This window comes from Oncorhynchus mykiss, chromosome 20, assembly GCF_013265735.2.
Source record: "Oncorhynchus mykiss isolate Arlee chromosome 20, USDA_OmykA_1.1, whole genome shotgun sequence".
Lineage (NCBI taxonomy): Eukaryota > Metazoa > Chordata > Actinopteri > Salmoniformes > Salmonidae > Oncorhynchus > Oncorhynchus mykiss.
Window position 1 is genome coordinate 17001493 of NC_048584.1, and position 14244 is coordinate 17015736.

The 14244-nt window shown below is 44.1% G+C and overlaps 1 protein-coding gene across 2 annotated transcripts; it reads left to right on the forward strand.

Annotated features, from left to right (window-relative positions):
* Positions 1-221: 221 nt before the first annotated feature.
* Positions 222-4885, forward strand: LOC118942005. Of its 2 annotated transcripts, none has more exons than XM_036955553.1 (4): positions 222-335; positions 539-2800; positions 3121-3632; positions 3819-4159. In XM_036955553.1, the coding sequence occupies exons 1-2, from the start codon at positions 241-243 to the stop codon at positions 1260-1262; spliced, it is 819 nt and encodes a 272-aa protein (XP_036811448.1). In that variant the 5' UTR covers positions 222-240; the 3' UTR covers positions 1263-2800; positions 3121-3632; positions 3819-4159. The 2 variants fall into 2 exon arrangements, 1 of the variants encoding a protein (XP_036811448.1); XR_005037874.1 differs by lacking the exon at positions 222-335 and adding an exon at positions 4598-4885 and having other exon boundaries at positions 455-2800; positions 3819-4450.
* The last annotated feature ends 9359 nt before the right edge of the window (positions 4886-14244 follow it).

Genomic DNA, 14244 nt, shown 5'->3' on the forward strand with positions numbered 1-14244 from the left:
GAAAGGAAGCAGAGGAAGGGAATGACATAAGTCACCTGGTAAGAGATTAGAAAGATGTCTACAGTATAAGTTAAGTGGAGATAATATACAGTTAGTGAGTTATCCTTTCTAATAAACAATGTCCTTATTTTGCATTGGCTCATGGTATGTTGATATCAATATTTTACCCTCACTGCTATGGGCATTAATGGCACCCCCTGTTTCCTGTGACAGACTTGGGAGGTGAACACTCAACTCAGAATGAGGGACGTTGAACATGAGGCTTTTACTGAGTTGGCCACCGACCTTAGTCAGGCCATTAACTCACTTGACTTTACTGCTGATCTCTCCTACCTGTGAGTCACATTCACTCTTTATGTTACAGTTATTTGGTCTATGTATTATTCTATCCATCTACTGATGCTAAATGAAATGACGAGTGCAGGGGCCGATATCAATCAAACTTCATTTACTGTATGTAGCACATTCCTTACAGAGGATGCGTTTCAATCTGCATAAAAGTGTTTCCTCTTGTCTCTATCTGGCTTGTATATTTTAGAAACCCTGAGGTCTGCGATGAAGTTGTAAGAGCTCCAAAGAGCATTTCCCAGAGCCTGGCCTTCCAGCCGTACTCCGAGCTGTGCTGTCCCTCTAAGGTGGTGGTGGACATCGTGTCCAGGCTGCTCCAGGCCCTCTGGTCCTGCCAGATGGAAAGCCCCTGTGACCGGTCCTCCATGGTGCTGAGCGACATGAGTGTCACCATAGTGCTGGCAGTAGTGGAGAACCTCTCTAGAGTTCTGAAGGCTCCTCCTGTCGCTCAAGTCTACTACTCCCGTTCCACTGGTGTCAGGATGGTCCACTCACTCAACCGTAAGATCCAGTGCCTAAACAGCCCTGAGGACCTTAGGAGAGCTCTTTTCACCCAAAGTTCCACCTTGATCAGCACCATCATTGAAGCTGTGAGCACCAAAGTACAGAGGCTGTTTGAAGCTCCTGCTGACTACATTCCATTAAGCTCTATCCGCAGCTGGCTATCAGAGCCCAAGGCGAGCGAGGTTCGTCCAAAGTGCCCTGACCAGCTGGTAATCTCCTCGGAGCTCCTGAGGAACATCATTGGTATGATAGTTTATGTAGTCTTCGAAGGCCACCTAGAGGAAGACATCAACCTTCATTACTGGCCCCTCATAAACAACATAATCCACCAGCTGTCACTGTGTGGGGTCAAAGTCACAAAGAAAGGGGGCAAGGCCAACTGGCACATTGGCAGATCATTGAGATGGTGACAAACATCCATACTCATCTTCACCACTATACTGGCACAGAGCTGGTACTAAAGTTTGCAACATCTGCCAGGGACACCATGCTAACGAGGCACATGGTTCACCATGTGGTCGAGGAGCTGGTAAAGCTGAAGGACGTGGATGAAGGGACACCAGCTTCAGGGAGCAGTGAGGTGAGCAATGATTACAAGTGTTTATCTTTATGAAAGTCCACTCATACAAAGCATTTTTGTTGTTGTTGGTAAAAAGAAGATTTGCAATGTCGCAAATATTACGTTAAATAGGATGTCCTTGTTGCTTTCAGTCTGTCACAGCACCCCTAATCACTAACCCCATCAAAGTGGACAACATCACAACAACCATGACCACGACTCCAGTTGACCTCCAGTCAGGTGTTAAATTGACACGGATCACTTTGACAGCTGTCCATGTCTTACTGTAATATAACTTATTAGCTAATGTTTTGAAACTAGACAGTTTTGCAATAAGTTGTGTTTGTATGAGATAGATTTTCTCCTTCTAATTTCAAGGGAATGTTGTGGTAAAACACTCAGCACCCTGTATTCCACCTGCAGGCTTTGCCCCGGCACCATGCATATTACCCCCAGGCTTTGCCACTGCATCCTGCATCCCACCACCGGGCTTTGCCCCAGCATCCTGCACCCTACCACCAGTCTTTGCCCCGGCATCATGCCCACTCCCAGCAGGCTTTTCCCCGGCATCATGTCCCCCACCACCAGGCTTTGCCTCTCTATCATGCCCCCCACTACCAGGCTTTGCCTCTCTATCATGCCCCCCACCACCATTCTTTGCCCCTCTATCATGCCCCCCACCACCAGGCTTTGCCCTTCTATCCTTCCCCCCTCCACCAGGCTTTGCCCCTCTATCCTGCCCCCCACCACCAGGATTTTCCCAGGCATCATGCCCCCCAACACCAGGCCTTGCCCCTCTATCTTGCCCCCCACCACTCACTATCGCGGATCATATCTGCACTCTAATTCAGAGCATCACTGCCAGATCCAACAACATCGTCAACAAGGAGCTGGAGAAGTGTATCGACTCTTATAGTAAGAGCATCTGGGCTGACACTTTCTACTGTGAGTACATGAAGATGTACCCATCACCCCAGGGGATTGAAGCCTTCTCATTTGATGAGGAGAGATTTTTAGTGGTGGCCAACATAAATTGGCAGAATATTGCTGAACAATCTCCAGCTAGAGATGCTCCTCTCAGTGGAAGACTTTAATGTGGATGAAGTAGGGAGCAGTGGGGTAAGCAACGATCACAAGTGTTTATCCTTATGAAAGTCCACTCATTCAATATTCTCTGATAAAAATACAACTAAATGTTGGTAAAGAGGAGATATGAAATCTAACAAATGTTCTGTTAAATATTGTGTCCTTGTTGCTTTCAGTCTGTGGACTTGATCCGGGCAATCCCAGAGACCCCTAACCCTGTCAAAGTGGTAGACATCACAACACCTATGACCACTAATCCAGTCAACCTTGAGGTTTTGGATGAAACACTTGTCCTTCAGTCAGGTGAGTTACACTGTCACAATCACTTTGACAGGTGATCATTTTTCACTGTAATGTAACTTACTGGCTCAGGTTTTATAACTAGACAGTTTGGTAATTAAGTTAAAGACGTCCTCCAGAGATTGTTGAACTTTTCCTGTTGAAAAGCGATATCCCAAGTATAAATCCAGTGAAGTACACACACTAAAGCAGTGGTCACCAACTGGCCAATCGCAGTCGACTGGTCGATCTCCTAGTCAATCACCAAACATGTATGTAAAAAACCCAACAATAAAGCCTTAAAGTTATGTAAGACTGATCTTCACTTTGTCCGCCACCAACAGGCTTTGCCCCGGCACCCTGCATTCCACCCCCAGGATTTTCCCCAGCACCCTGCATTCCACCCTCAGGCTTTGCCCTGACATCCTGCACCGCATCGCCAAGCTTCGCCGCTAATGCCATGCAGGGCTTTGGCACGAAAATCATCCTGAAACAAATGGTCCTGCTATTCTTGGAGAGGCACCCTCCTACATCAGACGACCTTGAGTCAGAGTTCCTCACTATTGCCGATCATATCTGCACGCTGTTTCAAAGCATCACTGCCAGATTCCGCAACATCGTTAATGAGGAGCTGGAGAAGTGTACCGACTCTGACAGTAAGCAGTACTGGGCTTACACCTTCAACTGGGAGTACATGAAGAGGTGCCCATCATCCCAGTGCCTGGGGATTGAAGCCTTCACATGTGATGAGGAGAGATGTTTAGTGGTGGCCACCTTGTTTGCAAAGAAATTGTAACCCAAGATGTTCCTCTCAGCAGCAGACGTCGACGAGGCTGAAGATTCAGGGAGCAATGGAGTAAGCGATGGTTTTAAGTGTTTATCTTATTAAAGTCCACTCATTAAGTTGTCTCTGATCCAAAAATGTATTGTTGTCAATATTGGTCAATTGTAAAAAAAAAAAAAAAAAAATAGAACATCTGCAATGTTGCAAATGTTATGTTAAATAATATCTATATTAAATATTTCATATTTTTGCTTTCAGTCTGTGGACATGAACCTGGCAATCGCCGACAAATTTGTCCCTAACCCTGTCAAGGTGTTGGAGTTGCTTCAACCCCTGTCACTTCCAGACATCAAAAAGCCCTTGACCACTATCCATGACAAAGTGCTGGACAACACAACAACAACCCTGGTTGATGCCCCAGTTAAGGTGGACAACATCACAACACCCCTGGTTGATTCCCCAGTTAAGGTGGACAACATCACAACACCCCTGGTTGATGCCCCAGTTAAGGTAGACAACATCACAACACCCCTGGTTGATGCCCCAGCTAAGAGGTGGATAACATCACAACACCCCTGGTTGATGCCCCAGCTAAGAGGAGGATAACATCACAACATCCCCTGGTTAATGCCCCAGCTAAGGTGGACAACATCACAACACCCCTGGTTGATGCCCCAGTTAAGGTGGACAACATCACAACACCCCTGGTTGATGCCCCAGCTAAGAGGTGGACAACATCACAACACCCCTGGTTGATGCCCCAGTTAAGGTGGTCAACATCACAACACCCCTGGTTGATGCCCCAGCTATGGTGGACAACATCACAACACCCCTGGCCACTAATCCAGTCCACCTTAAGGTTACGGATGAACCAGTTGACCTCCAGTCAGGTGAGTTACATTAACACGGATCACTTTGACAGGTTTTAATTTCCCTCTGTAATATAAGGTATTAGTTATTGTTTTATTTTAACACAAGTTTTATAACTAATTTAAGCTATTTTTTTTTGTGATTGATCTTCTCCTTCTCATTTCCAGAAGATTTTGTGGTCATTAAACCAAAGAAAAGCAGAGTCATGAGATTCTTCCGTCGACTTTTCTGCTGCATATACGAAGATGATTTGATGGTGTGAACCTAACCAGCTTTTCAGAGGATGACTTCAGCTCACACACAAACACACGGGCGCGCACACACACATATACGCATGCACACACACACACACACACACCAGATGTTGTTTAACATGAGTTTTGTATGTTAAATATTTCTCTATAATTTTTCCTCATTAAATATTTTATTATGTCTTCATTCAATGACTCTTTTTACTATTTACAGTAGCAATCAATTTGTATTGTTATTTTTTTGTAACTATTTACAGTTTCAATTCACATTTCATCACAAACTTACAGTTTTTTACAATCGCTCGGACCCATTTCTCAATACTTAGGTCACTTTTTCAAAACTCTTCACACAGTGAGCATAACAGCAGTCTATGTGGGATAAACTATGGATCATTTTTCATTGTTTTGGCACAAAATGCATTCAATGACTACATCTTTCAATCTTCATAAACTCTTTTCTCACAACCACCACCAAAACTCTATGTACCTACAGGCCAATTTGCACATGTTTACATACACTTTTCAAAACTATTTGTGAGCGGACCAAGTAATTGGGCGTCACTCTAAAGCGGGAAGTTGGAATAAACGAGTCTGGAGTAAGTTTTCTTGATTGAACACAGTTCTCTATTGAGGGCATTGGGTCAACACAAACACTCCAACATAATCAATGAAAATCTTCCAAGGAAAAACATACATCTTCTTCTCCAGATGAAACAAGAACATAATAGGATTATCTTTAAACTACAACAAAAAGTCACGGGATTGTCACCGTCTTAGTGGTTCTTCCTGGATAGCTCCTCTCTCTCGGTGGCCATCTTCCAGAGATAGTTTTCCCCCTCTCTGCTGGTTCCAATCTCTCTCTTATAGGGGAAGGAGAGTATGTCATTAGTACCGTCAGCTGTGCTTAATTGCCTCTGGTTACCTTGTCTACCATGCCTTGTTGGGCTACTATCCATGAGCCCAGCATGCCCTCTGGTGGTCCTTCCACATATTAAACTTAAAATCAAAACCTAAAATTACACAAAATTGAATAAGACATACATTTGCTACATTTCTACAGTAATAGCGAATTGAAATATTTTCCACACCTAAAAAATGAAATGCTATCAAAACAATTAGACCAACCACAGCTGATTCCCATTGTAGATGAACACCCACCCAGGTGTTAGTCTTTCAATTTCATTACCATCTATACAAAAGGGGACATTTTAGGAATAATGCTGTACTGTAATGTAAACATGGACCCAGCCAGAGATAGAGAAGTGGCTGACAGAGGAAGAAGAGTGGCTGGGAGAGGGAGAGGTGTACATATGCGTGGTGGAAGAAGACCGAGAGGAAGATCAAGAGCTGTAGTCTCAGATGAGATTAGGGCTACTATAATTGATCATGCTCTATCAATGAGAGAGGCTGGTCTGAGAGTGCAGCCAAATCTGCAACACTAAACAGTGGCATCTATTCGGATAAATTTCCGGCAAAACAACAGGTAAGATGTGCATTCTGCAAGGGCATCTGACTGAACTGCACATTACAGAAGTATATTGAGCAAAGCCTCCAAACCTACTTGTGTGTAATTGTTTTTGTATTTCTGCTTAGGACCCAATGGTTACCTCCTACAGGCGGGAGAGGTAGGATTTTCACTGCTGTGCAGGAAACTGCAATCGTTGATATGGTCATCAGAAACAATGGCAAAAAACTCACAGAGATTCGGGACAGAGTGTTGGCAGACAATGTAAGAATGACAACTATTTCTAGAGTCCTGAAACAACATCAAGTCAGGATGAAGCAGTTGCGCACTGTCCCCTTTGAGAGGAACTCTGAACGAGTCAAGCAACTCAGGAACCAATTAGTCTTGGTAAGATGACTATAAAATATAGAACTGGTTTTGAACAAAACCAAACAGGGCAGAGGCACACAATGGCATGTTTTAAGGTATAATGTAAACTACCGTAGTAGCCTAACTCTTATGTTGTCTTGTGGTTTATTTTAGAGAGTCATGGAGATTGAAGCCAGACAAACACCCCACGTATTCATCTTTGTGGATGAGGCTGGTTTCAACTTGGCCAAAACATGGTGGCGAGGAAGGAATGTGATTTGGAAATGAGCCTCAGTGGATGTCCCGGGCCAGAGGGGTGCCAATATCACAATGTGTGCAGCAATATCCTCTGATGGATGGCTGTTACACAAACCTCTAAATGGGACATACAACACCGAGCGTCTCATTTCATTACTGGATGACCTCTATGGAAGGGTTGTGCCAGGTGAGGAGAGGTTCACAGTGAGGCAAAAACGTTTGTAATTGTATGGGACAATGTGGCGTTTCACCACTCCTGCAGTCAGAGTGGTTTGCAGCCCATCCCAGGATGATGTCATTTTTCCTCCTTCCTTACTCTCCGTTCCTCAACCCCATAGAGGAATTATTTTCCTTATGGAGGTGGAAGGTTTATGACCACCATCAACATGATCAATTGTCCCTCCTGGACGCAATGCAGGCTGGATGCCTGGACATATCTGCAGAAGATTGCCAGGGATGGACCAGGCATGAAACAAATTTATTTCCTAGGTGTATTGCCCAAGATGACATAAGATGTGACGTGGATGAGAACCTGTGGCCAATTGCATATGACAGGGTTTACTAGCATTGCTACTGTATCTGTATCGGTAGATGGTGTATATACAAATTATGGTATTTTGGAATCACATGAGACATGTAGTGTTTTGGTAGTTTTAGGGCATTTTGAACGTGAAATTAACTGCTGTGCCAAGCTGAAAGTTAGTTATGCTCACTGTGTGAAGAGTTTTGAAAAAATGACTTAAGTATTGAGAAATGGGTCCTAGCGATTGTAAAAAACCGTAAATGACATATTATTTATGCATCAACATGTATTGAACGTCTGTTAGCCTTAGTTTCCTAGTTTAATAACTGTTTTTGTTCCATTTTCCAGTAGAAGGCAGTCTTGTCTAATATCTGGAGTCATGCATGTTACAGTAATTCTGATGACCTTGTGTCTTGGTATATATATTCTTAGTCATTATCATGTACTATAAAACAAATACTACATTGAATATATATATAAATATATAACAAGCATGACCACAGTACAGTATTGACAAGCAAGACCACAGTACAAAGAACAATGGTCTTTATGTATATGCTATTAAACTAGTAGTCAGAAAGATAGGGCCATATCCAATAATCTCTCTTTCTTTGATTGCAAAATCTCTATGGGTAATAAACAGGGGTCCCTGTTGGACTAGATAGATTAGGGAAACCAAAGAAAGCTTTACAGTTTACTTTGCAGCAGGGATCTGGTTCATTTCACTTCCAGATGATTATGATGGCCTTGCCTCTCCCAACATGATGGGTGGGGGCTGTGGTGAGACTGGGAGCAAGACCATGGGAAGAACTAGTAGGACAACGTTGAGACACAACGACTACAGCACCGTGCAGTACATCCGTCGAGAGTGTTGCTGTGCTGTATTTAAACTCCAGTCAGATTCCCACACCTTTCAACAACACAACACCCCCCCGAGACCCATGCAGTCGCGGATCTACAGCTTCCGCCAATGCCCTCCATCCAGGTTTCCCACTTCTACTCTTTGACACACACACACACACACACACATACACGTGACAGGTTAAAGGAAATATTCATAGCCTGTTATACATTAAAAAGTATTAGTACGTTTATAGTATGTGAGGATCTTAAAACATATAATTGTGTTAAAGTTAAAATCTGTATGAATTGTGAGAGTAATGTTATATTGATTACTTTATTTTGTGGTGCCTAAAAGTGTTAATCTGTGATCTACGAAATGCTCTTAATCTATGAGCCTGAGATCAATTGCTCTGGTCTCCACCCATATTCCTGGGGAAAATCGGGGTCTTTTCTCATTACACTAAACGTTGAATTGAGAATACAACACCGTATCACTCTCGTGATTATTTCTCCCCTGTTTTCAGGTACTTTATTGATGATAAAAATAGTAATTTAAATGTTATAATTCGCTAACATGTCAAGAGTGTTTAAGGTGTGTCTTAGTAACGTCTTGAGGAAGTTAGAGTTAAGTTTGAAGAGAGTAATATTAGCCCTGCTCGGTTGAAGTGAAGAATAGCATCGTACTGAGAGTAGCTGCCATTTTATGTCGATTGTGAATGAACATGTACGTTGTTAATAAGATATTTTGCTGTGTTAGTTGTATAATGGGTTTTCTGTTGTTTTGTAATGTGTTACTTTTGTGAAATGATTACACTAAACGTTGAATTGAGAATACAACACTGTATCACTCTCGTGATTATTTCTCCCCTGTTTTCAGGGGCGTAACATTTTCTGAGGCTCCGCTGAGATAGCTGCTCAGATGTCCAGTTTCCACACCCTGGTCGCTGAATTCCGAGCCAGCTAAATCTCCACATAACAACTCAGGCAGGCTGCAGTGAGGGAAGTGTTGCTGTTTGAGGGAAGTTGGAAGTTAGTGGTTAAGTACGTGTTAACTGAGGCCATTGATCGACCATCAGAGACAGTAAGGACCATCTAATTCAGAGTCAACTCCTGCACAGTAAAAGTTCCTCCTGTTCTGTCAACATGACAAGCGCCTTGGAAGAACTACAGGAAGAGGTAGTAGGAGAATTGCGAACCCTGACTAAAGACAAATTACTAGAGATATGGGATTTCCTTGAAATATCAGGCGAACAGAGAAGAGATGTTAAAGACAAATCCCGCATAGCATTAATGACTCGCATTATGATGTTCCTTGAAAGAGAGGAAGTCGCAGAGTTAGAAGATGGCGGGCGGCATGTCGGAATTGTTGCTACTTAGAGACGAAATGACAGAGATAGATAACAAAACAGGGCAAATTGACCATGATATTGAACCAGCCGGAACACATCACAGAATAGAGGAACTGAGAACTGTAACCCCACAACAAGGGGTGGGAACTGAGCAGATTATTGCAGCCAAAGCCAGTGATTCTCTGCGTCAGCCCCAACACCATGCCAATCTTCAGGGGAGCGTGCCGCTCTCACCCAATGCACAGCCCAGCTCATACTGGCGCAAAGAGTTTAAAATTTCTGGTCAGATAGGTGAACCGGGCCAGAAAGAAAAACAGATTTTTTCCAGCCTTGCCCATCAGATTGAAAATGGACTTAACAGAGGCTATCCTGAGGTAGAAATAGTAGATCTAAGGTTGACTGCAGCAAATGGAAATGCCGTACCTGGGATGGATTGAAACAACTTTTCGGCTAGCCTCTGAAACTGACCAAACAAAGGAACTGATCATCCCGGTGCTGGTAATGAAAGGCTGTCACCTATCACATCCCATCATAGGTTTCAATGTTATCGAGCACATCCTGACAATGACCGAAAAGACTAAACGATACAGTACAGTAAAAACAGCTTTCCCAAGCCTCAAAATAAACAAGGTGAGAGCTTTTATACAGGCTGTTAGCGCAGAACAGACAGATGAATACGCAGTGAAAACCAAGAAAGAGAAGGTTGCTGTACCAAAACACAGTAGCATTCAGATTGAGTGCCGTGTAACTTCCCAGCCTTTCAAAGATGACATGACAATGCTTTTCCAGCCAGACCTGAACCCGCAGTGGCCAGACGACCTTGAGTTCTTTGACACACTAGTCAGAGTCAGGAAAGGTGTTTTTCCAGTTACCCTGCTTGATGTCTCTAACCCCACTGACCACGACATTGCCCTGCTAGGACGCACAATAATCGGTACAGTACAAACCATTATGACTGTGTTACCTGCCCAAGTCTTTGAAAAAACTGTCACCCCAGCCACAGTGAATCACACCAGCGTTCGAACCCCATGTACTGCTACTGAACAGTGGGATCCACCAGTAGATTTAACTCACCTAACCGAAGAACAGAGAGAGGTTGTTAGGCAAATGCTTAGAGAAGAGTGTCACTCCTTCTCCAGATCAGACAATGACATTGGCTGCATTGAACGATTGAAAATGACTATATCTCTAAAGGACTCTGAACCAGTAAAGCGCACATACATGTCAGTGCCCAGGCCACTGTATCAGGAGATGAAGGGTTACATTTATGACCTCATAGTCCAGGGCTGGGTTAGGAAGTCAAACTCTTCATATTCTTCACCTGTCGTGTGCGTTCGTAAGAAGGACTGGACCCTCCGGTTGTGTATAGATTACAGAGACCTGAACAGAAAGACACATCCCGACCGCGAGCCCATCCCTCGGGTCCAAGACATCATGGACAGTTTAGGTGGTAATTCCTGGTTCTCCCTCTTAGATCAGGGGAAAGCGTATCACCAGGGGTTCATCTCTGAAGAGAGCAGATCACTGACAGCATTTGTGACACCGTGGGGACTCTATGAGTGGATACGTATGCCATTCGGCCTCATGAACGCTCCTGCAGCTTTTCAGCGGTGTATGGAGGAGTGTTTGGAAGGGCTCCGGGATAACATCTGCATTCCTTATCTGGACGACACGCTAGTTTTCAGTAAAACATTCAACAGCCATGTGAATGATGTGTGAAAAGTTTTGCAGCGTCTCAGAGAGTATGGCATTAAACTCAAACCAAGTAAGTGTGATCTCTTTAAACCCCAGGTCCGTTATTTGGGCAGAATAGTGTCTGCAGAGGGCAGCCAAGTTGACCCAGCCGATTTTGAAGCAGTAAGAGCATTGAAAGAAATCAGACCAGAGACTGTAGGCCAGCTCATAAAAATGCTTGGTTTACTCACTTACTACAGACAGTACACCAAAGACTTTTCTAGGAGTGCCAGCTGCCTGTATGACCTCCTGAAAGCAGATTCAGAGAAATTACCTGACCACCCACGGAAAACAAAAACAAAGAAAGTAAGTCATGTGGTGCCCTCAAACAAGCCAATCCTGTGGACTGACCAGCATCAACAGGCACTTGAACAGCTGATTGAGTGTTTGCTTCACCCACCAGTTTTAGGTTTCCCTGATTTCACTCAGCCATTTGTTGTACACACTGATGCGTCACACCAAGGCTTGGGAGCAGTTCTTTATCAAAAGCAAGAGGGGAAGCTTAGGGTCATTCATTGCTTATGGCTCTCGAACCTTAACAGCAGCTGAGAAGAACTATCACTACCACTCGAGCAAGTTAGAATTTCTAGCTCTAAAATGGGCAATCACTGATAAGTTCCATGATTATTTGTACCATGCTCCGACCTTCACTGTATACAGCGATAACAACCCGCTCTGCTACATTCTGTCTACTGCAAAACTGAACGCTCCACTTCCAGGTGGGTTGCAAGACTTGGCTGATTTCCACTTTACAATAAAGTACAGGCCAGGCAGAGAGAACGGCGATGCAGATGCTTTGTCAAGGATGCCACTGGATGTAGTCACTGATGAGAGAATGTTCTGAGGAGCTTCCACCAGACACCATTGCCGCCGCGATACAAGCAGTTGAGGTACAGAAAGAGGCTGTTGTACCTTGGTCATTTTCAGCTGCATCGATGTCAGTATTAGCTGAAGGTGAGACAACCACTGCAACAACCAGCTCGATCCCAAAAGATGGGATAAGAGAAGCACAAGAATCTGATCCGGTCATCCGTCCTGTGCTCAATTTCAAACGGTCTGGTTCCAAACCGCCAGTTAAAGAGCAAAAGAAATTCAGTTCAAAGACAAAATGCCTATTCAGAGAATGGGACAAATTGACAATAGACAGTGATGGCATTCTGTACAGAATCACTACAGCCCGCAAGCAGTTAGTTCTACCAGAGCAGTACAAAGGTAAAGTGATGGAAGAGTTGCACAATAATATGGGACACCAAGGTACTGACCGCACTGTATCACTAGTACGTGACCGCTTCTTCTGGCCATATATGCAATCTGACATCGAGCACTATGTGACTAAAACTTGTAGCTGTGTCAAGCAGAAAAAGCCAGCCCATGCAACAAGAGCTCCTCTGACAAACATTGTGACAACACAGCCATTTGAACTGGTATGTATTGACTTCCTTCATCTCGACAGATGCAAAGGGGGACATCCTCGTGATTGTTGATCATTTTACACGTTTCACTCAAGCCTACGCCACCACATCAAAGTCAGGTAAAACTGCTGCAAATCTCATCTTCAATGACTTTGCCCTGAAGTTTGGGTTCCCGTCCCGCATCCACCATGACCAAGGGGGAGAATTTGAAAATCAGTTGTTCCATCAGTTAAAGAAACTCAGTGGCATGGCGGGGTCCAGGACAACACCCTATCACCCGATGGGAAACGGTCAAGCGGAACGCATGAACAGAACATTGTTGCAAATGTTAAAGACACTAACTGAGACACAAAAGTCAAATTGGAAGGAGTCTCTGAACAAACTGGTTTATGCCTATAACTGCACCCGTTGTGAAGTGACTGGCTATTCACCATTTTATCTTCTGTTTGGGAGATCACCCAGGCTTCCAGTTGATATGCTCTTTGGATTGTGCACAGAGGCAGGTTCCAGTAACCAGCGAGAATACGTGGAGAACTGGAAACGAGGGATGGAAGAAGCATACGCCATTGCAAATGAAAATGCTCAGACAGCCACTGAAAGAAGTAAGAAGTACTATGACACTAAAGTTAGGAGTTCAGTGCTACAGCCTGGCGAGCGAGTTCTGATTAAAAACATGACACCAAGAGGAGGACCAGGAAAACTCTGTAACTATTGGGAAGATACAATTAACACAGTGGTGAGACAAATGGGTTCAGACCTGCCGATTTATGAATTGAGACCAGAAAAGGGTAGGGGACGCTCCAGGGTCCTGCACAGAAATCTGCTCATGTCCTGTGACCACTTACCTTTTGAGACACAACCAGAAATGACCAAAGTGGACATAAGTCAGAAAACGAGGAGACACCAGCCTGCATCACAGACTCTAGATTCGGATGAAGACAGTGGGGATGAATATGACCTCCATCATGAGCCGCTACAGGTTCCCACATCTCCTACAGTACCTGAGGAGAGGAATGCTGAACCAGCGAGAGAGTGGGAACACAGGCCCCCAACAGTGAAACAGACAGTTGCAGTGCCAGTCCCTAATACGCTACCAGCACAGCCTCTTGTTGAAAAGCGGCTGGAGGAGACAACAACAGTTAAAGACCTGCCTGCTGAGGAGATGAACTTGCCTGCTGAAAATTTGCCTGATGATCGTCCACCAAGTGCCTTTCCTTCATATACTGATGCTGCTGAACCTGAGGAACCAGCCTACTAGCTGCCACAAAGAGAGAGACACCCTCCAAGACGTATCACCTATGATCAGCTTGGTATCCCTTCCTGCTACAGTATACAGCTACAGCCACAGTTGTTCCCTGTCTACTCTGCACCAGGACTGGTTCCATGGCTGCCATCACTACAGCAATGTTACTTTCAGCCACCTTACATGTATGGGCTTCAGCAAACATGAGGCTACAGAGTTGACATGTTTGACCATGGACTACTGTCTGATTTCACAGACTGTCAAAAGAGACAATTTGCAGACTATGCATATAGATCATTAAAATTGATGGACTGTTGATCAATAGTATGAGAAAATACTGCTTATGTTATATAGCTGGTCAACAGATATGGACTGTGAATATAACTTG